This window comes from Gobius niger (assembly GCF_951799975.1).
Source record: "Gobius niger genome assembly, chromosome: 3".
Classification (NCBI taxonomy): domain Eukaryota; kingdom Metazoa; phylum Chordata; class Actinopteri; order Gobiiformes; family Gobiidae; genus Gobius; species Gobius niger.
The window spans coordinates 35,017,222-35,038,331 of NC_136854.1; the positions used below are offsets into that span (position 1 = coordinate 35,017,222).

The 21,110-nt window shown below is 40.0% G+C and overlaps 3 protein-coding genes across 4 annotated transcripts; all 3 read right to left on the reverse strand.

Annotated features, from left to right (window-relative positions):
• Positions 1 to 390: 390 nt before the first annotated feature.
• Positions 391 to 4,773, reverse strand: psmb3 (proteasome 20S subunit beta 3). Its single transcript, XM_079553502.1, has 6 exons — positions 4,633 to 4,773; positions 3,828 to 4,012; positions 2,447 to 2,554; positions 1,971 to 2,148; positions 633 to 727; positions 391 to 554 (listed from the first exon to the last, which is right to left on the reverse strand). Exons 1-6 carry the CDS (start codon positions 4,633 to 4,635, stop codon positions 506 to 508), a joined length of 618 nt encoding a protein of 205 aa, XP_079409628.1. The 5' UTR covers positions 4,636 to 4,773; the 3' UTR covers positions 391 to 505.
• Positions 4,774 to 5,916: 1,143 nt separating this feature from the next.
• Positions 5,917 to 8,427, reverse strand: cwc25 (CWC25 spliceosome associated protein homolog). Of its 2 annotated transcripts, XM_079553822.1 has the most exons (9): positions 8,283 to 8,427; positions 7,904 to 8,076; positions 7,581 to 7,817; positions 7,421 to 7,490; positions 7,181 to 7,320; positions 7,018 to 7,090; positions 6,688 to 6,896; positions 6,368 to 6,535; positions 5,919 to 6,288 (listed from the first exon to the last, which is right to left on the reverse strand). In XM_079553822.1, the coding sequence occupies exons 1-9, from the start codon at positions 8,298 to 8,300 to the stop codon at positions 6,177 to 6,179; spliced, it is 1,200 nt and encodes a 399-aa protein (XP_079409948.1). In that variant the 5' UTR covers positions 8,301 to 8,427; the 3' UTR covers positions 5,919 to 6,176. The 2 variants fall into 2 exon arrangements, with proteins under 2 accessions (XP_079409949.1, XP_079409948.1); XM_079553823.1 differs by lacking the exon at positions 8,283 to 8,427 and having other exon boundaries at positions 5,917 to 6,288; positions 7,581 to 7,809; positions 7,895 to 8,021.
• Positions 8,428 to 11,664: 3,237 nt separating this feature from the next.
• On the reverse strand, positions 11,665 to 12,709 carry sp6 (Sp6 transcription factor). The gene has a single exon (XM_079553557.1). The coding sequence runs from the start codon at positions 12,692 to 12,694 to the stop codon at positions 11,789 to 11,791; it is 906 nt and encodes a 301-aa protein (XP_079409683.1). The 5' UTR covers positions 12,695 to 12,709; the 3' UTR covers positions 11,665 to 11,788.
• Between the last annotated feature and the right edge of the window lie 8,401 nt (positions 12,710 to 21,110).

A 21,110-nucleotide genomic window follows, 5' to 3' on the forward strand; every position in this document is an offset into this window, starting at 1 on the left:
CCTTGCCTCCAGTGTCTGCATACATTGGTGCATGAATGAGTGAATGGGTGACTGGTTTCTTACTGTAAAGCGCTTTTGGCCTGATAAAAGGTAGAAAAGCGATATATAAGTTGAGTCCATTTACATTTACCATAGTGCACAGCAGTGTGGATTCAGCTACTTTAGTTTTAGACCTCAAAATTTTAAATGTCATTAAAATTATATCACATAAGATTATAAACAAACTCGCAATAACCACGGCACCGCTCTCTATGCATGTGCTCAGATTCATAACAGAAAGAACATAATTAAATATAAAATATATACAAGTTGACAAATAATTCTTTCAGCAATTGTGAGTGAGATAAGTGCTGCTCAAAGTTCAGCTCTTTCAATTGAACAGATCAAAAGCCTTTCATTTAAACCCATTTTATTTATTGACCATTGAGAAAAAAATGACAGTACAAGCATTTATGTTTATTTTCATACAAAAAGCATTTGTTGGTGAACTGTGGAGAAAAGAGGTCTAGTCCATTCTGGCTTTGAGAGTTCTGGTGGTAATCTTATCTTTTTCACTGAAAGAATGAAAAAAATAGTTACTGGATGGCCGGCGCAATATAAGCCTGCGATAAACAGGTTTTCTGCGTACTTACATGACATGTACAACTACTCCCATGCCAGAAATAGCATCTCTATCGACAGCGTTGAGCATGGCCTGAGAAATGGTCTCGAACAAGTCCTCGGGTTCCTGCACATTCATTCAACACATATCGTTAATCAACTATACAACAATCAAAAGACATACTGAAATGTAATACAACTCTTACAGTATACTACATGCAGGGAACCACCAGGTTTTAGGTAGATTTGATTTTCTTTTTGTAAGGTCACTCTTTCTAGACCAGGGGTGGGCAATTAATTTTTGTAACGGGCCAAGTGAAAAGCTTGAATTGAGTCAGAGCCGCACCAACAACAACTCAAACTTATTCTGCTCAACTCTGTGTATTTTGAATATCTGATACCTACCGTTATTTAGTAGGATTATTTTCTGTAAATATTCAGCCACGTCAAGCCAAGGACGCGCATGTGTTGCATCATTATTTAGGTTATTATTCAACTTTTTATCCTCGTTAACTTCAACCATCGCACTGAAAGCACCTCTGCGCTTCCTTCAAATGGAGTTTGTTGGAAATGAAGCGATGCTCTATAGCAGGGTCTCCAAGTACATTTCCCTGGGTCCAAAATATATCAGGAGTGCATCGCGGGGTCCATAAACAAAAGCTCCAAAATAAAACATTGTTTTGATTGGGAAAATACTATTGATGAAACTTTTTTTCAATAAATGAATAATAATGAGCCTGACAGGACTGTACCTCATAAAAACGGCTTACACTTATTGCACTTTACAAGCCTGTGTCACAAGTCTCTGCTACATTGTAGTCAATATTCATTCATTCCACACTCCGTGGTAGAAAGCTACTATTGTAGCCACAGCTGCCCAGGGGCAGACTGTCCATTTCCCACTTGACTACAATGTGTTGTTTATATCCTGATCTCTGAATATGTCAGTGCCCTTTGCTGGACACGTGTGGAATTCTTTCCTTTTATTTTTATTTAAGCTGCTGGAGGATTTCTTTAAAAAAAAAAATCCTAACTCCGCACAGGAATGGGCCAGAGACTACTTTTTTTTGGGCATACTTATGAATTTATGCCCTACAAGTCGTGGGCCGGACTGAATCATCTCGCGGGCCACATTTTGCCCAGGTCTGTTCTAGACTCTTTTAAAATTGGATAGACTAGAGCAAAGACCCTGTTCCTTCCTTTGCGAGCTGTTTTCTTTAGGTTCCTACAAGAAATAGCTGTTTAACCCACTTCTAAATTTACTCTAATCTTTTAAACAAACTTAGTTATAAGCTTCTGACTGGCTGTCAATTAAAATAGTTGTGTAAATTGAGGTCAACATTTCTGGTCAATAATAGTACAGCACTTACCATGTCTGGCTCCCACAGTGATTCACACATGCCGTACATTTGCTCTGAGCAAGTCCCGCTCACTACAAAGTCCTCCGTCACCATGGGGCAGCCGATCAGGTCCAGGGAGCAGATGAACGGGTCGTTGGTTTTGGGGTCGAGTCCCGCGATCACAGGCTCAATGTAGTACGGGCCAAACCTTTGAGGAGAACCCAACAATGAGCCACAGAGCATGACAGGAGCCAAACAACGAGAACACGGAGTACGGACAAGTATCGGAGTTTGAGCATAGAGTTGCATTTGGTGTAAAAATCTCCACCAGATAACTAAATAAGAACTTTATTTTAATTTACTGTTCAATCATTATTATTACCACGACCCCACCTACAAAACCCATGTCATCACCCATGTTGAAGATTCCATGTACCTGTGCTCCATGTTTCACCTGTGAATTGCCGTAATATTATAGTGATTTGGGACATTGCTTTTGAACTCACCTTCTTTCGTATAGGAGATTGGACACCATGCTCATGAAAGTCTTGGGCTTGATCTGACGACCTTCTTTGAGCTCATACAGGTTCAGTCTGAATTTAAGTCTCTGGGCTCTGCCAAAAAGAGAAAGAACTCTGGTCAATGCATGTGAATATATACAATCACTCGAACAAACCATCCATAAAGCACATAGAGGTACTATTGGCCAGAATGCACTGCAGTGGACAAACACTGAAACTAAACACCATCATGTACAATGAAAAGAAAAAACTAATTGGATGTAAAAACTGCAAACAAGTAAATGAATAAGAAGCCAGTCAACTTAAGCTTGAAAAAGGCAATACAAATGTAATCCATTATTACTACTTGTACATCAAAGTGTTGCTGTATAGTCCAACAACAGCACTTACTTTCTTCTAACCATCAATATTATGAAGTGGAAGATCAAATGCACAGTAAACAGAAAAGGTCTGTGGGTTGATGCTTGAGGAAATATATTCACCTGTCGATTTTGGAGATCTAAATTAAACATGCCAGATAACAATAGAAGTACATTTCCAGTCGACAGTGTCTGTTTATTTTGTCCCTTTGCGGAATTTGTATCCACAGCCTGTCAAGTCAATACCATCACATTCAACATGCACAGAAGTAAACAAAGATAAACAAGGTCTGACAAATAAATGAGTGAGGTAGCTTGTTGAGAATTGCGATAGCTGATGAGACAAACTCCTCTTAAAATGGGCCCTATCGTATTTAGGTGTCCAGTATCTGCGTCCAGAAGGAAGGAGCTGGAAGATATTGTGGAGCGGGTGCTCACTGTCCAATTTAGCAAGTCGGGCTATTGCTCGGTCATTGAGTTCTCAGATGTTGGCTGTGGTGGAGCGGATGATTTTAGACGCAGTGTGACGAGTGATTTTAAGGAGCTTGTTTTTATGGGAGACTGAGCATGGTGTAAAAACAGGGTGAGCAGTACAGCAGGATGGACTGAATGATGCTCTTGCACAGCAGTCGCAGGAGTTGAGGGGACGACATGGAGAGCACTGAGTGTACGGAGAACATGTAGTCTTTGTTGTGAGCATTTATGGAGGTCTCTGATGTGGTGTTCAAAATCAAAGTGAGGCGAGTTTGAGGTATTTGAATGTATTCTCCTGTTCTGTTTTGTGACCGTTAATGGAAATAGGGTTCAGACTTTAAGTGTGTGAGTTGAAAATCATTTCCTTTGTTTTGTCAGAGTTGATGTGAAGATGACGACGTGTGCACCATTGTATGAAGTGGGTGACTGAGCTCTGATAAGCAGTGATGGAGAGTTGACTGTTGAGGAGAGCCACAATTGCAGTATTTGCTAATTACATGTAACAACAAGTGGAACAGAGTCTTCATGCTTACACTGTCTGAACATCAGTCGCCAGCCCCGCCAGTCCGATGAACAGCTTGTCCCCCATCGGAAACACCTTCTGGAAATCTGTGGTAACCATCTGAGCCTGGATCCCAAACCTCCGGTCCGCTGCGATGGCTACACAGTTCTTCCCTCTCATGGCCATCACAGCCCCACCATTATACGACATTATCGACTGGGAGAAATAAGAATAAAGAAAGTTAAGACAATGCTGTAAAACTGACTTGAGAATAGACACTGAAATGTGGTCCAGCGGGTCTTGTTTTTTCTATTTAAAATGCATGAAATTCAAATTCTTCCACAGAACCTAACCCAAGACTTCTTATAAATATTCTTTGTATAAATGGGGACCAAGACAAGTTTGTTGGAATTGCTTCAATAATAATAATATCTAATGAGAGAAATGCAATTGTTTTGGATTTTAATATGCACTTTGCGGTCCCAACATGTAAATAAGCAGTTTAGTGTTTCTGCATAAATTATACTTTTGGGACCATCATCATAGAAGCTAGTTTTGCTTATGTCATTCAGTGAGGTTGACAAAGCGAGCCCTTCTATTGACTATACTTCGATTTTCCAAATACGCAAGTGCTTGCTTTGCCTAAATATGTTTGCTTAAAAGTAATAAGAGTAATGAAATATGTTAGCTATATTAAGTGGTAGCTCACGAAAAGATGCTTAGTAAGTATCTGTTAGGTTAGCATTGTTAGCATCAACAATTTACAGTACCTGCTTGCTACGATTACTGTAATTAAACCTTGCTAAATAACCCCGAACATCAAATAGGACTCTTACCATTTTGGCCGATGTCTGATGTGTTCCCAGTAATAAAAAATTTGGTCTATTTTATTATCTTTTATGAATGTCTGCTGTGAGCACCGGAGAGTGACTACACGATTTAGAAACACGGAAGTCAATCTATCCTAGAGGCATAGGTCACGGTCATTCTTAAAGTTGATTGGACAGTTGGCAGTATCGTGGGTTAAAGCTTTCCTGTGATTGGAGGAAACGTGAAGTAGGCGGGCAATAGGGGTTAGCAGTTCGGTTGCAGCGTGTTAAAGTGAAATAGAAACCGGGATCAAGTTTTCACACTGGTACAGCAGCACTTTCGTTGGTTTATATTACGCTGTATTTTAATTGTGACATTCAAAATTACAATATACTAGGAGATGCTGTTGTTATGATCGTGGAATTAGGAAATAGCATTTTTTTTTTTTATGTTTATAATCAGAATCAGAAAAACGAAAAAAAAAAAATGCTTGTCTATGGGTAAGTCACGTTGATCATAATTGAGATAATAGTATGATAACAGTTGATGACTATACTAAAAAAAAAAAGAAAAAGAAAAAGTGGGCTTTTCTGTCCTCGCCGGGTAAAAAAACCCCAAAAGGCTATAAACCAGGGTTAGGCAACGTCAGGCTCGGGGGCTAAATCGGGCCCTCCTGCACAGAACCTCTGGCCCCCAAGATGATTTTGAGAAATTTTATTTAAATAAAAGATCAGATACCTGTTAAAGTCTAAAAATGCGAGAAATGGTGTCAGTATTTTAAAAATGTCCTGTCAGAACATCCTGTTTGGTCATATATAATGTTAAACAGTGATTCTCTACTGGTGGGTCAGGAACCAAAAGTGGGTCACGGAACTATTTTCAGTGTGTTGCAATTCTATAGGGAACTTTTATTCAATATTTTCCACCTGAAATTGCATGGAAACACCAACTGTGTCTGTTAAATGAAAGTTGGGTTGTGATTATCATAATTTCAGTCTTAATGGGATATCTACTGCTTGTTCAACAAAAACCTATGTGGAAAATATAATATCTTATACGATATATGACAAATTAGCTTTATTTGGGTCCTCGGCTTGTCATCCGAGGGTAATGGTGGGCCCCAAAGCCCTGCCACTTGGGAACCACTAATGTAAAACATTGGCATTTGTAAAACATAGTTCTTTACTTTAGGCTACAATGTTGAGGTTCGGCAATGATGCAAATCGGCCCTCCATGACGCAAACTTGCCAACCCCTGCTGTAAACTGATAAAACACCAAACATGCTGGGACCATTGTTTTATTTCTAGAACAATTTGGATTAGTCAGTTTTTTTTAAACAACAAAATACAATTACATATCTGGGTCATATTATAAAACAAGCATCTGTACAAAGTCTATTGAGTCATGAAAAATTAAAAACCTAAACTGAGGGTCTGTTCAAGAAGTACATGAGCTTTTTACAAATAAAAGCCAATACATGATGATAAATGCCCTTTCTTCCAGGAGAACACATGGATGGACTGAATAAGAAGAAAAATCCATATAGGACACTATATATACATTTTCTTTTTATCTTCTCATGAAATGGTCCTGCGAGGCTGAAGTCCTTTGAATTGAGTGGATGTTCCTCTTCACTCTGTCTTCTAATGAGGAGGAAGCAGCACTCTCCAGTTTCATATTGCTGAAAAAAAGATTACAAGGTAAGTGTATTAAATAACTAATGAAAACATACACAAATCTACATAAAATAAACCACTCACTGAATAAAACCCGCATGTGCTTCTCGCTTGGTGTTTTGTTCCCGATGTTTCTCCTTCTCTTCTTGTCTTTTGTATCTTTTTACATTATTCTCTCTATCCTCTTCTCTTTCTTTGGCCTGGTGCATCATCTCTCGCCTTTTACGCTCCATCTCATCTGCAGACAGTTTTCTACAAAATACAAGACATCATTCTTCTGAATTCAACATTTAAGCTTTTGATGGAAAGTTTTCTTTTAGTATTAAATTGTGTCTACAATACAATATCAACAAAGTTTTTTTTTTTAAATATTTGGTACATAATAGTCTCATTATGTCACTTACTTGGAAATGTGTTTGTTGCTCCTCTGGTACCGGTCTTTTGGAGGTGTGGCAGCTCTTGGTTTGCCTCTTCCGTCACTTTTGTTTGAAGAGGATGAGGAGTGGTGGTCCCTGTGGTTCCTGTGAGGCGAACGGGAGTGACTTCTCTCCCGACGCGAAGAAGAGTGACCGTTTGTGGAGGCTGAGGTGTGGTGATTCCTGCCTGCTGGAAGCTGAAAGGCACAAACAAGACTGTTTACACTTGACAGACCAAAAATCAGCCAAATCATGACCATATCCTAAACCAAGCTGGCTTTGCTATGGTTATTTAGGACCCAAGTGCTGTTTACTCACCTGTAAGCCATAGCCCGATAGATGGTGACCATTGGATTTCTTATCAGCTGAAGCTTCATGATGTGATCGGGATCTAAAAGAATGCATTGATAAGCGTTACAATTCAATGTCTTCAAAGTAAACTTTACTACAGTAAATGCTTTGTTTAATAGAGAAAATTTACTTGTGTTTTCTGTCGTCTTCTTCGTCTGAGCTTGAACTTGAGCTGCGTCTCTTATGTTTCTTCTCTTTTTTTCTGTCTTTGTCTTTTTTGTCTTTCTTTTCCTTCTTTCTCTTCTTTTTCTTGTCCAGATTTTGGCGAAGCTGAAAAGTAAAAAAAAAACACAAGGGCTTTAAAAGTGGAATTGACTTTTTAGAGATTGAATCACAATATTGGAAAACCCATACAGAAAATAATTATTACCATTTCTTTGATTTTCTTCATCTTTACAGGATTAGTCAGGACTTCTCTCTTTTTTGCCTCCTCTCGTTTCCTTTTCAACACAGGCAATACACACATACAGTAAACATACAGAAATAACCGAAAAGTTGCTTTCCATCTTTTATTTCAGACATAGACAAACCTGATTTCAAAAAGTGGATCCTCCCTGATCTTGGCTGCCATGTCAAGGCCGGATGCTGCTGTGCTTGGGTTGAAGATGGATCCTGGAAGGAGTCCAGTCTCTGCCGATGGCCCAGTCTCTGGTTCTGCGTACTGGTCAGTGATCTGTTTGTCAATGGGACGTCCCAGCAGGTACTCATCTCTGGACACCTGACCAGATGGGCCTTGGTACATCCAGTCCAGGCGGTCATCTTTTTTTCTGTAGACAAAAGTGTTGTTGAATCAGTGTCCATCTTCAATTACTGGCTTCATATAATTATCTCCCCCAATAGTAACACAACGAACCTTATAGCACCCGTTTCTTCCGCGAATCGCGTCATTTCTTCTCTGGCACGTTCATTTTTGAGCTCCTTCTGAAGCTCCTCGATCTTTTTGCGTTCAGCTTCATGTTTCTGCTCGGCTTTCCAGACCCGCTCTATGTTTTTCATAGTCTGCGGGTGCCAGCTCTTTTTCAAGTTCTGCAAAAATAAATTGGATATACATTAAGATGGGATAAAACGGAGTCTTTATAATTGTCACCGACATTAAAGCTCTTTTTAACATTATCAATGATCACATTACTTTACCACAACGGTTTTCAGTTACCAGTTGACCAAAACATTAGCAGCAGCCTTTAGCATCCCCCAAATAACTCGCATTTCGTGCATTTAAAAACCCTACTTACCAAGTCACCACCCCCCATCTTGAAAGTATGGTTGGCTGTCCTTTATGAACAATATAAATCGCAAAAATCTTGATATTTAGAGTTAAATTCAGAGAAGAGTCCGAACGACCGTCGGATGTTCTTCTTCAGCCGTGTCTTGTGGGTTTCCGGTGTTACGCAATTCCTTTTCCGGTTATGACGCACGAACTTTTGATGACAAGCAAACCATGGATCTATTATATTAAACACACAAACACATTTTAAATGATACAGCGGTGTTAATTTCGTCGACTAAAATATGTAGTCTCAATTTTAGTCAAAGTGATATTTTTGCAGACTAAAATTGGACTAAAACTAAATTAAAAGTTTCTCATGAGACAAAAACTATGACTAAAATGTCCAGATATTTTAGTCAACTAAAATAAGACTATATAAAAATGAAAAGAAGAGACTAAAATCATCCAAACTTCTATTGATAGTCTGAAAGAGCCCCATATCAATTAAATTCACTGCCAAATGAACAGGTTTGTGCTGTATTCATGTGGAAGCAGCCCCATTAAGTCGAGGACCTTGATTAAATATGATTATAGTGAATATTATGAAAGCAAAGTCGACTAAATTAGTCTTAAAATTGACCCTAACCCACAATTTACAATTTATAAATATATAATAAAAACATAAAATAAATAAAAAATATTTACACTATTGGTACTAGTGATAACAATAAACCATAAATGTATTGAGTAACTTTTTGAAGTATTTCATTCTTTTTGAAAAGGGCAGGTCTAATATTATGATGAAGTATCTGCACTCTTTTTTGAGCAAAAACAGTGAGTAAATCTTTGAGTGGCAAAAGCTTCTTGCTGACACATTTAGATGTAGTTATGTACTTTATTCTTCAGGCAATTTTTTTTTCTGGTATTTCCTTTAGAAATTGGCTTCTAGGAATTTAACATTATTTCATGTTTGTTTCTTATAATTTATGTCACTACTGCATTGTAAATCAGACTTTTACTCTCAAACAAGCTTTCACAACTGTTTTTGGTCACTACTTTTTACTTAAAAATCATTTAAAAGTAAAGTTACTCTTACTCGAGTAAATACTTGCTGCTGACCCTTCTCACCCTGGACACGGACTATTCACCCCTCTCCCCTCAGGCAGGGGACCCATAGATCCCCTCACTTGAACAGTTTTTTCCCCACCGCCGTCAGACTCATGAACGATATTGCACTATGTGGTGTGTTCGCACTTAGATCCACTGCTATCACTTATCACTGTATCACTTATCACTGTATCACTTTATACACCTACACAATATGTAAATCCAATCCCGTTGTTGTTCTATGTCAATTGTTGTCGTCTACCATATTTTACTTCTTACCCTTATTTATTTTATTATTCTTATACATGCTCCTATAGCCTTTTAGTTTAACGTTTTATAGCTTATTTTCATCTAAACTCTGTGTTATATATTTTTTTTATGTTTAATGTTGCACGTCTCAGTGAGAAAAATCCTAGTTTGTGAACCGGTTTACAAACAATGGCAATAAAAACTATTCTGATTCTGAGTTTAGCTACACTAACCGCCTCTGATAATAACATTATAATATAATCGAAATTAACTCATGTAATCAAGCTTGTGTATGGCATAAGCAGATTCTTTTCTTCACTGTTTGTTGTTGCCCTAATGTGAAGACAGGGGGCAGACCAGGGGAAAGCATGTAAGCAAAGCTGAACATTTGCCACAAGGCCAACTGTTGTTTCTCTTTGTTAATTCAAGGATGACTTATTATTATATTTATTTACTGTGAATGCACAGTCTTGTAAAGATATGGGCTGAAGGAAGCTTAGCTGCCAGACTGGAGGTCCAGGGGTAAAGGCCAAGAATGATATCCTCATTGAAGTAGCACTGTAATAAAATAAAAAAAATCTGGTATGCAAATTCAGTAAAGGTTCATTTTTTTATTCAGTTCAACAGTGTAATAGATACAGAACAGATTAAATACATGTCATTACACCATGTGATTTAACTTAAGGTTTAATAAAAAATAATAATAACTACAGAAACCAATAATAAGTTGTTCATCTGGCTCTATTGAACAACATTTAAAACATCTATTGATAGGAACACTAATAAAATCAATAAAATAGTATTTTTCTACTGTAGGCCTATAGGTTTTCTTTAAAACTCAACTTCAAGCAAAATTGCAACTTCAAAACAAGCTCTAGTCATGTGCTGGTTTAAATGCCTCCTAATTCAGTGAGCATCTTCTATTGCTTTCTACAGAACAATGAATCAATATGGACATATTTTTACTGCATCTATATGAACTACAAAAATACGAAGCAGGGCGGTCACTAAAGTTTTGCATGTTGAAAAGGTTTCTAAAAGTATTCAAAACTACTTCACAAATATTTTCAAGTTTCTGCATGTATTTAACCGATTTCCTGGATCGGATGTGTCAATGCGGCTTTTAATCTAACATGTTGAGTGATGAGATTTCAACATACTATTAGTTGTCAATAGTCCATTTAACCTGGCCCTACTTGCAAATGTTATTATTGTCGTCACAGATACATTTTCTTTGCTAATGGCAACAGCGAGTTTGCCTCTCCGTGTGTAGCAGTATTTGACTGCACACTGGCACAAACACACAGTGGTTTTATCTGTCAGGAATATGTTTTTATCGGTTGGAAAAGGCTGGTATTATCTTTGTCACACTAAAGTTAAAAAGTTTGCACTGCTTTGGCTCATTGGTCAATGATGCAGTGGAGTCTCATCACTGCCGGTGAGTGGATACAAAAGTATTTAGGGGTCCAAGTTGTTTCTCAGATGGATCGTTTCAGCAGCAGCCACAAGTGTTGACAGTGTAGATCTGAGCGCTGTTTGTAACACATCCTTGTCATCGACAAGTCACAACAGACTTCACGGCTGATTTCACCCAACAGAAATTTCTCCTCACATCTTTATTTAATAGTATTTTTCCTTTCTGCTTTATAAAAACATATTTATATTGCATATTTAATTTTTAACATGTCAAGATCACAGTAGTGTGCACTCAGTATGCACAGCAGCTTCAGTTGTCTATTGTTTCTAGCCATTATTTAAAACAAAAAAAAGATTCTTAATTTTCCAGTGTTTTGCCACATCTAGCACAGCAGGCTTTAAAGTTTTACCCTCTCCTTGCACTGGCCTGGTATTTTAATTTGACTGCTTAAGATTTAACACAACCACGACTTATTTTTGTAAAATACAATGTAAACAAGTCAAACATTTTCACTTGTCCTCAGTCGTTTAATGTTAACAGCAATAGCAGCTCAAGCAGCAACGTCCAGCAACAAGCTGCAACTTCTGCTGCTGCTTGCTTTATTATTTAGCTTTATCGCAAGCAAAGACTCACATTGGTTGTAGGAAATCTTTTTTTTTACAGTGATCTTGAACGTGTTTTGTTTGCTATAGTTGATCTACCCCCCTCTGTGACTCACAGGAGTAAACTGTAAGCGCTTTAATGCTTGTTTACAGATATTACCCAGACTGCCCTGTTACTGCGGTGTCTGGCTCGGTCTTCAGCTTCAGTGTGGGCTCTGGGACGTCCTGTGCAGAGACGTTTGGGGCAGACTGAGGAGGTGTAGTTGAGTCAAAGCCCTTCTCTCCGTTGACCCGCTCCTCCCCATCTCCTGAGGACGTGTGGGTGCGCATGTGTTTAGCCAGGTGGTCGTTTCTCATAAAAACACGGTTACATAAAGGGCAGGATAACTTCTTCGCCCCTGTGTGTGTCTGTAGGTGGCGCTGCAGTTCCTCTGAGCGTGTGAACCTCTTCCCACAGAAGAGCCAGTTGCAAACGAACGGCCGGTCCCCGCTGTGCCACCTCAGGTGCGCTTTTAGGTGGGAGGTCTTGGCGTATGCCTTTCCGCAGCCCGGGATGTGGCAGTTGTGCATGTGCTTCCTCCTGTCGTCTGCACTCTGTCCCATCTGCTCTGCGTGGACACAGTTGGGACAGCGGCACACAGCCTGCCCTCCGCCTCGCGATGAGGAGCGGCGCTGGGGTTTGGGCCGGACTGAGACCACCCTTTCCTGTGGCTCCTCTAATTGGTAAGGCTCCTGCTGCAGCATTTCAGGGGCAATGGGTTCCATTTTGAAGCCATCTTGAGGAAAGAGGTGGGACGAGTGCGAGGCGGGGGTGTGCTGAGTAGCAGACAGACCGCAGAGCTGTGGATCAGAGCCATAAGGTCCTAAAGAGGACTGTAGTCCTGATTGTAGACCCATAGACCCTCCCGCACTGACCGAGGGCAGGCCCTGTCCTGTCTGCAGATCCAGCCAAGTCCCCGCTGGAACGTCCCGGTGCAGGTCCCACCAGGGGGGCATGTTCATTTCCTCTGCGCTGCCACTGGGGGGCGCTGTCCGTAGCCAGGGCTCATAGGGATGAGCCATGAGCACAGCAGAGCAGTGAAAACTTTGTACGGTATGGTTTTGTGTCTCTGAGTCCTCTGCACTTTACCACATTGTGTTGGTGATGCTTTGATGAAACCTGGGGAACAGACAAAAAATTGGATTAGCTCCAGTTTCTTTAATTAACAGTTTTATTTAGCAGCGTCATCTGCAGGTGTGAGAAAGTGCAATGCAGTCATTCAACCTATATCCCTGTGTCTACAACATGAGATCAGCAGGTTACTGTAGTTCTTCTCACGCGGAGTGTCCATGAAGAGTGAAGACAGGGGGGAGACAGACGTGTCCAGACAGCAGCCTGCCACACGCATCCGCTGCCAGGTACTTCCCATGGAGGACCGTCAAACAGAGCAAAGAAAACAACATCCTGGGCCCAAGAGGAGGCTCTCACAGCTGGGGGAGGGAGTGTTGACAGGGGAGCAGTTTGGTGAAGGAAGAAGCACCAGGGAGGTATGGCTGTGAGCCAAAGTCTATTTGTACGTCCCTGAGGTTTGTAGAACTGAAGTCTGGCAGACAGAAGAACCTGTTTTTATGAATCACAATATGATTTACGACAACAGGCCGCCAGGTACAGAGCGAGCCCATAATAGGCCCGCCCACTACTCACTGACGAGTGTGCATCGACAGACTGATGACATTCAGGAGAAAGAGAAGAGTCCAACAATAACATAGGAAAACTCTTTCATGAATGTAGTCATGGGCACATGCTCATCTTTACTGGCATAATGCAACAATCACACAGGTATGTGTCCTGTACAGGGGGCGGGGCTCAGTGGTGACACAACGCTTGTTAAATTTATGACACAAAACTAACAACCTGCATAACTTATGTTTGGCCCCAAACATGTCCGACCCCCAACCTGTCTTGCCGACTTCCACCACACCCCCGGTCCGAGTCTCTACAATTATCTTTACTGCAGGAAACTGTAAAAGCTCTGGCTTAGAGCGATCCACTGTCTTAAGATCCTCTTGAATGACACTATATAAGACGTATCTCAGAGGAAGTTACCACATCGACAGTGACTGCAGGTGAAGCCTCCTAGTACTTAACCTTAAACATCTTCAGACATTTGGGACAACAGGTATGTCCTGTCACCCTGACTGACAGTTAACCACCTCCTACACGGCTCTGAATTTGTTGAGGCAATACGCTTTAACCGAGGGTTACGCGTGATACGTTACACTTCACTTTGAGGAGTCAAACCACTCAGCAATGCTCTCTAGTCTCTATGAAATCGTAAAACAATTAGCCCGGAATTCTCAAATGAAAGGTCCGGTTGTAGAGGTCAGGCTGATTTACTTTGGGGCGGCCTGGAGCCGCGGACACCACTCTGTAATCTTTTGGGAATGCTCCACTGAGATGTGTAGTTGGACATGGCCAATGCTGACAAAACCATAAACAAACCCAAAGTCATCAGCATCTTTTCCTTTGTGTTTCCCCAAAGTGCCGCAGGGTTACAAGCTCTGGAGGGAAACAGCTGGCAGAGGCACCGGGGGAGTGAGAGAGGGGGAGGAGAGGAGGATGATACGGAGCAATGACAGAGCTGTGGCCATAAAACCTGCCCGACCAAGACCCAGCGCAAACTCTGCTTTACAAGTCTGCCATCGGGACGAGGCACTCACAGGGGCTGCATCTGGAGGAGGTCTTCAAAGCACAGGCAGTGAAACAGGAGTGCGTAACACATAGTTCCTCTGCACATTAAACTGCACGAGTTTTACAAGCATTTGTCAATCCGTCTGTCACTCCAGCTGAATGAGCTGAATGAAACTACATTACAGGTTTAATTTTGATAGACGTAGGGATTGGTGATTGGTGAAAAAAAATCTCAATATTATGTTTTTTTTAGAAACAGAATTGTAGTAGAAGTAAACATTTTAGTTTAGGTCAGCTAAATGTGGTGTTCAAAAAGAGACATGACTTAACAATAAATAAAAGTATGGAGGCGCAAAAATCACATTGTTTTTAAATACTTTTTTAATATTTCACCATTAGTTTCTGTTGCCCTTTTATTGGTTTCTTGTTACTGACAATATAAAGGCCCTGGACCAACATTTTAAGTTTTTCATTTGGAAGCATCAGGACATCATTTTTGTGTGCGACTATATAAACGCCCCATGTGTCTCCATAACACATCTGACAATGAAGTTGCTTAAAAATATGCCTGCATTTTTATTTTATGGCCTTTATTCAAAAATATTATCGCTAGGGGATAACGCTATCACGCTATTTGAGGATCTGACTGGTCGCGCTGGTGCAACCAATCTGCATTTTAACTCGCAATCGATTTATTGCTCTTCATAGACGACAAAAACATTTTTTCATAATGCATTAATATATAATCTGAAAGTTTGTAAGCAGTTTTTGAGCATTTAAAGTGCATGTTTTAATGCTTTTGAAAATGCGACTCATTTCGATGGATAACATCTGTTGTAAGTAATAACGATCAATTTATTTTAGTGAAGCATTTTAAGGAAGACATGTTGGGAAGAAAATGTATTTTTATTTGAATTTTTTACTAACAGGAAGTGACATAGATAGGGGTTAAGTTCCCATTGACATAACACGGTCGGCACGGCAACAGTCTAAAATGCTTTGCCTCTCTCTATGTCACTTCCTGTCAGTGTCTAATAAGGAAGTGAAACTAAACATCACAAAAATGGTCAAACTAAAGAAAGCTGGGTAAAATGATTTAGCAATCTTAAATATAATTGTGTTGACTATGTTTTAGCAAAAATTGCGTCTAATGTGTCATATGCACTTTGAGGATTCAGTTGTGATTCAGTGATGTGAACTTTTGTTTTTCGCCAAATCTATTCTAAAATGGGCGCCCTTCCACCACAGGCACATTACTGTCATGGAGGGGGCTGCTCTCATAGTTAATACGCAATATTAACCTGCCGGCTTTATTTGACTGGGCACGACAGAGCCTGAAAGGACATAAAGAGTGGGGGGAGACTTTCAGCACAATGTCAGAGCCGGGAGTCGATCTCACAGTACAGCACCGTTTATTGGCGATCGTAGTGCACGCCTAGTATTTTTTGTTATATACCTATTTTAATGTTGCTAGAACACTTTTATCTTTAACTACTCGGACAAGTGACTTTCTGTAGCACTGACTCTGTGCCCGCCAGACATGAAAACGCAATATACAGTCCTGCCTAGTTATGATGAACCTTTATACTGTATACTTCCTCCATGTCAAATATACAAATGTGTATCTGACTGCCTTTTTAAACATTCTAGCTTCACAGTTTGTTTTGATTTTAGAGACTTTCGTTCTCTGTATCCAGAACAGTCTCCGCAGCAGTGTCCATGGACTCTGCAGTAAATAACGGGATAAGGATGAAACAGGGTTTGTTTTAGGTTGATGACGACATGCCAACTTTACACAGAAAGAAAAAGAGTTTTAACGGACATTTTTGAAGTAAAGCAAATCAATTACAAGAAAAAACATCCAATTGTTTAACAAGCGGATCAACCAAGGTGCAATAAAAAACATTTGGAATCACACTCAAGGGCAAATCTGTTGAGTTTCACTGAGTTCGCTTCGGGCCGGGTGACAGTTTTACATGTTCTGTGATGTGTCTCTGTTACTTTGCTGCAGGGCTTGTAGACAAACAAACAGCGCGATCTTTAACTTCACATCTGTCGTTGGATTTTATTCTTCGTTAAGTCGAGTTTGAAAATGTTTTATTACCGACGTCACTGCGGCCTGAGCAAAAAGAAAGGTCTAAATGAATGAACTACATGAACAGTGAGCTGTATATTAACATTTCATTTAAGCTAAATCAGTAATGTTGCTTCACAGGCGGCAGACCTCAACCTTGGCCATGCAATAATCCATCCTGAGGCATTTAGATACGCTTTGTCTGCATGTTCTGATAGACAAATGTGCTTTATCCCCTCAACACTCTTAAAATAGCCTACTGTTAAATTTAATCATTTTGGATAGGTAATCCCACCTATGTTTTGTATGTTTTTAAATATTTTTCATTACAAAATTGTATTGTCATTTTGCCTTATGAGTCTGGAGTCAGAGTCAAAAAGGTTTATTTTGTGAGGCAGCCGTGAACAAATAAAGTACAACAAAGGACAACAATTCGGGAGAAAATATGTGTGAGAACTGAAACCCACTCACTTCATTTTCAGGCCGTCTTTTTTGCATTTTGGATTTGACCAAATAGATCTACCTTTGCCTAGAGGCTACTTTAAAGTTGCTCATTTATAGCCTAAATAAGTGCATCCTGTTGGTCTATCTCAGTTTGGGTTTGTACTGTAGCTAACATGGCTGACAATTTAAACATAAATTTATTTATTTTTTAAATAAATATTTCTATATATTTGTTACTGTAGGCTACTCAACAGAAGACACTTGTGGAGCTAAAGCTGCGTAAATTTAATCAAAAAACAAGTAACTTTATATTTTCATGACACTGAAACAGACCTGGTAATGAAAAACACTGCTATACAAAGAGATATTTCCAAACACACGTGGAGAATCTGTTTTTGCATTAATTTCTACTCTTATTTAATTAACTTTTATTATTCCAACTTCTTTCACGTAATGTCCTGATAATCCTGTTTCCAAGTGTGTGATCCGCATCAAGTTCCTATAAGGTATTGAATTAAAAAAAATTCTTCTCACAAATTAAAGTTACACTTCAGAGCAGGTTTGCCTCTCGCGTTTCACTGCACGCTCTTTTAAAACCTGAACCGCAGACTTAACTTCGAGCGCATTCAAATTCCTCGGTTACCTGTTCGTCCGCTGCGCCGCTTCGCTTCAAACTTTTCCCCTCCTTCAGAAAACACTTTGGCCTCTTCTGATTCTGTGTGACGAGAAAAGCGCGCAGTTAAATAGCATCCTCATGGTTTTTTTCAGCTCCTCTCCATCCTTCCCTCGCTGGTGGATTCGGCGCTCACCTGTGCGCTCGGCTGCACGGTTAGGCTCTGCACAAGTTTATGATAGGCTCCGCTTCTTGAGCCGCCGCAGGCCCCGCCCCCTCCCCGCTGCCTGCGCGAGCTCGTGACTGAGAGTGCGCGTGTGCGGGCCGGGTCTTTGAAGATGCGAGGGCAAGAGGGCTCCAGGCGGAAAAAAAACATGGATCAGTGAAGTTTTGAAGTGTCTGTCAGAGCGCGGCAGCAGAAGTGTAGAGCAGGCCTTTATGTTTTTAACCTCTTAACCCCCGCCTTAACCGAGCACATTTCCTCCAGTTCGGCTTTACCCAAATCTAAAAGCTTGACTGGAGCTTAAAGTCTATAAGCCAGACTTGCTCCACATTTGAAAGCTATGACCTACAAGACTGTGACTTTTTTTTTTTTTTTTCGTTGTCGCCACATTTTTGACGCTTTTTTGTTGTGTTTTTTGTCTATTTTTTGTCTGGTTTTCGTAGTTTTTATTGTTATTGTTTTATTGTTTTTTTCCTTGCTTTGTGTCGCTTTTTTATTGTATTATTGTTGCTTTTCCGGCATGTTTTTGTTGCTGTTTTTTTTTATTCTTTGCCACATTTTTTTTAATCGTGCTTTTGTTGCTTTTTTGTTGCACTTGCATGTTTGTTTTTTTGTTTGCATCTCATTTTCGTTGCTTTATTTCAAGAAGCTTTTAGATTTGGGTGAAGCCGAACTGGAGGAAAATGTGCTCGTTTCAGGTGGGGGTTAAGAGGTTAATAAAATAAATAACAAAACCAAACTCTATGTAGTTTTTTCTTCTATCAAAGTAAAACCACTGATGTCTCTGCATTAAAATGAATTGGACCGAGTTTTTACACGAGCCCCCGGATTGGCTACAGTCATATTAACCTCTTAACCCCCGCCTTGACCAAGTGCTTTTTCTCTCTGATCTTCGTATCAGCTTTACCCAAATCTAAATGGTTATTATAGGCCAGTGTAACACCTCATTTGAAAGCTAAGACCCACAAAACTCATCTAAATGGATCATTTTCCTTGCGTTTTGCCGCGTTGTCGTCACTTTTTGGCCTTTTTTTGTGCGTTTTTTGTCACATTTTCATCGCTCTTTGTCACTTTTTCGTTGCATTTTCTTCACAATTTTTGTCACATTTTCACCACTTTTTTGCTGTTGTTTGTTGCTTTTCTGTGGCTCTATTGTCGCTTTTTTGTGGCTTTTTTTTTCACTTTTTCATCACTTTTTTGGGACACTTATGTTACGTTTTCATCCTCGTCATCCTATTTTTGTTGCTATTTTGACACTTTTTTTTTCAAGAAGCTTTTAGATTTGGGTAAAGCCAGATGTGCTCAGTTCAGGTGGAGGTTATGAGGTTGACTGAAAGTAACTTTGAAATAATTTTACATAAGAAGAATTAAAAAGAGACTAAAGACCGTGAGAGAAGAGTGGACGAAGTGAGGGTGGGTTTGGCCGGCTTTTCAGAACCAGCTCCATTGTTTAAAATAGGGCAAAAAATAAACATGAAAAAATGAGTGAAAGAGAAAAAAAGGACGATCTTGCAAGTCTTATGAGAAAAACCCGCGGAGGTCAGAAGCCAATAATGACTTAAAGAGCCTGCCCTCACTTCCTTGGGACTTCCGAAAGATGGAGGCTATAATTAGTCCATTCTTAATTTGCAGTCTATGGTAGAGACACGAATAATTAAATGAAACTGTACTTGGAGGAAATGCTACTGAGCGTTAACGTCTGAGTTATGTTTCTGTAGTGACATAAACAAACCAGAAAATAGCATGAAAATTCCAATAATTCTTGATTAAAGTCACAGATCTTTTACTGTCTTTTACTCAAGTAAGAGCACAGAAACTTCTTCATAACATTACTCAAGTTAAAAATAAGTCCTGTGTGATGAATATACAGGACTGTGCTCAATTGTATCGACTGTACAATATGCAACTGTATCGTGACACACAAATCATTTCCAAAAATCTAGATTTGCTTGTTTAAAGGGGCTAGATGCAAGTTGGCCATTTTATACTCACTGCTGCCACCTTAGGTCATATGTGTAACTGCACCTTCTATATTAAAGGGGCTAGACGCAACTTAGCCATTTTATACTCACTACTGCCACCTTAGGTCATATGTGTAACTGCACCTTCTATATTAAAGGGGCTAGACGCAACTTAGCCATTTTACACTCACTACTGCCACCTCAGGTCATATGTGTAACTGCACCTTCTATATTAAAGGGGCTAGACACAACTTAGCCATTTTATACTCACTACTGCCACCTTAGGTCATATGTGTAACTGCACCTTCTATATTAAAGGGGCTAGACGCAACTTAGCCATTTTATACTCACTACTGCCACCTCAGGTTATATGTGTAACTGCAGCTTCTATATTTTTAGTGACAGTGCAGGATTTTAGAGGCAGTTGTGGTGAACAGGTCCGGGCTCATTCTACACATTAGGACATTACTGGAACATGTAGGGGGAAGAAATACATAATTTTAACATTTTTAAACACCGTATAGTCCCTTTAAACTTGCATATTTTTAGGAGTGAATCGCCACACACAAACCGGTTTTAGCTTAGATTACAGCGCGCATTTGCTTTGGCATTGTTTCAATTGTTTCAAACTTCTGTGTCAAACAACTCCAGTGTTGCATAATGAAATCTTCACCAAGATCTTGTATTGATGATTGGAGAGTGTGACCACTGTGCAAAGCCTCCTCCAGCACATCCCAAAGATTCTCATTGGGGTTAAGAATGATTTCACTCCCTGAACCGCTCTTTCACAATGTGAGCCCGATAAACCCTGGTATCTTGGAATATGCCCGCACCATCATGGAAGAAGAAATGCATTGATGGAATTACCTGGTGAATCCTGTTCTTTAGGCTTTAAGTGTTGCTGAAACTAGACCTGACCAACTGCAGCAACAACAGATCACAACAGTTAAATCCAGTTGGCGACTTTTCTTGAGGGTCAGGCTGTGTATAAGGCTTACATAGACACGGGCCACAGTTTGAGAACCACTGCAGTAGAGTTGAGCCTGAAATCCTTTGATTGTGGACACTCCTCGAGGGGTTAAGTCCAGACCAAAACAGCCAATTAAAATATGTAATATAATACTGACTCTATCTATTATAATCGAACACTATGTTTATTTCGCACTTATTAGAGAATCAAAATAATGCGATAAATACAAACAATTCCCCAACTTATCCACGCACTTGTGTCGACCGTGTGAGCTGAGCTGTCAGGTCATTGCTGCATTTATCATTACGCATTAATAGTTTCCTGTGATCCCTCGCTCGTCTCTCGCTGTTAATGCGGGTCCTGTCGCAGCTTGTTGGTTCAGACCACAGACACTTCCTGCTCCTGGCCTTTCTCTGAAGCAGCACTTTAGAAATGCTGAAGTCGAGTGGACGCCAACAGCAAACACTGAATCAGCATCAGTGACACGGCCAGTGCAGCTCCGGGCAGATGAATTACTCTGAC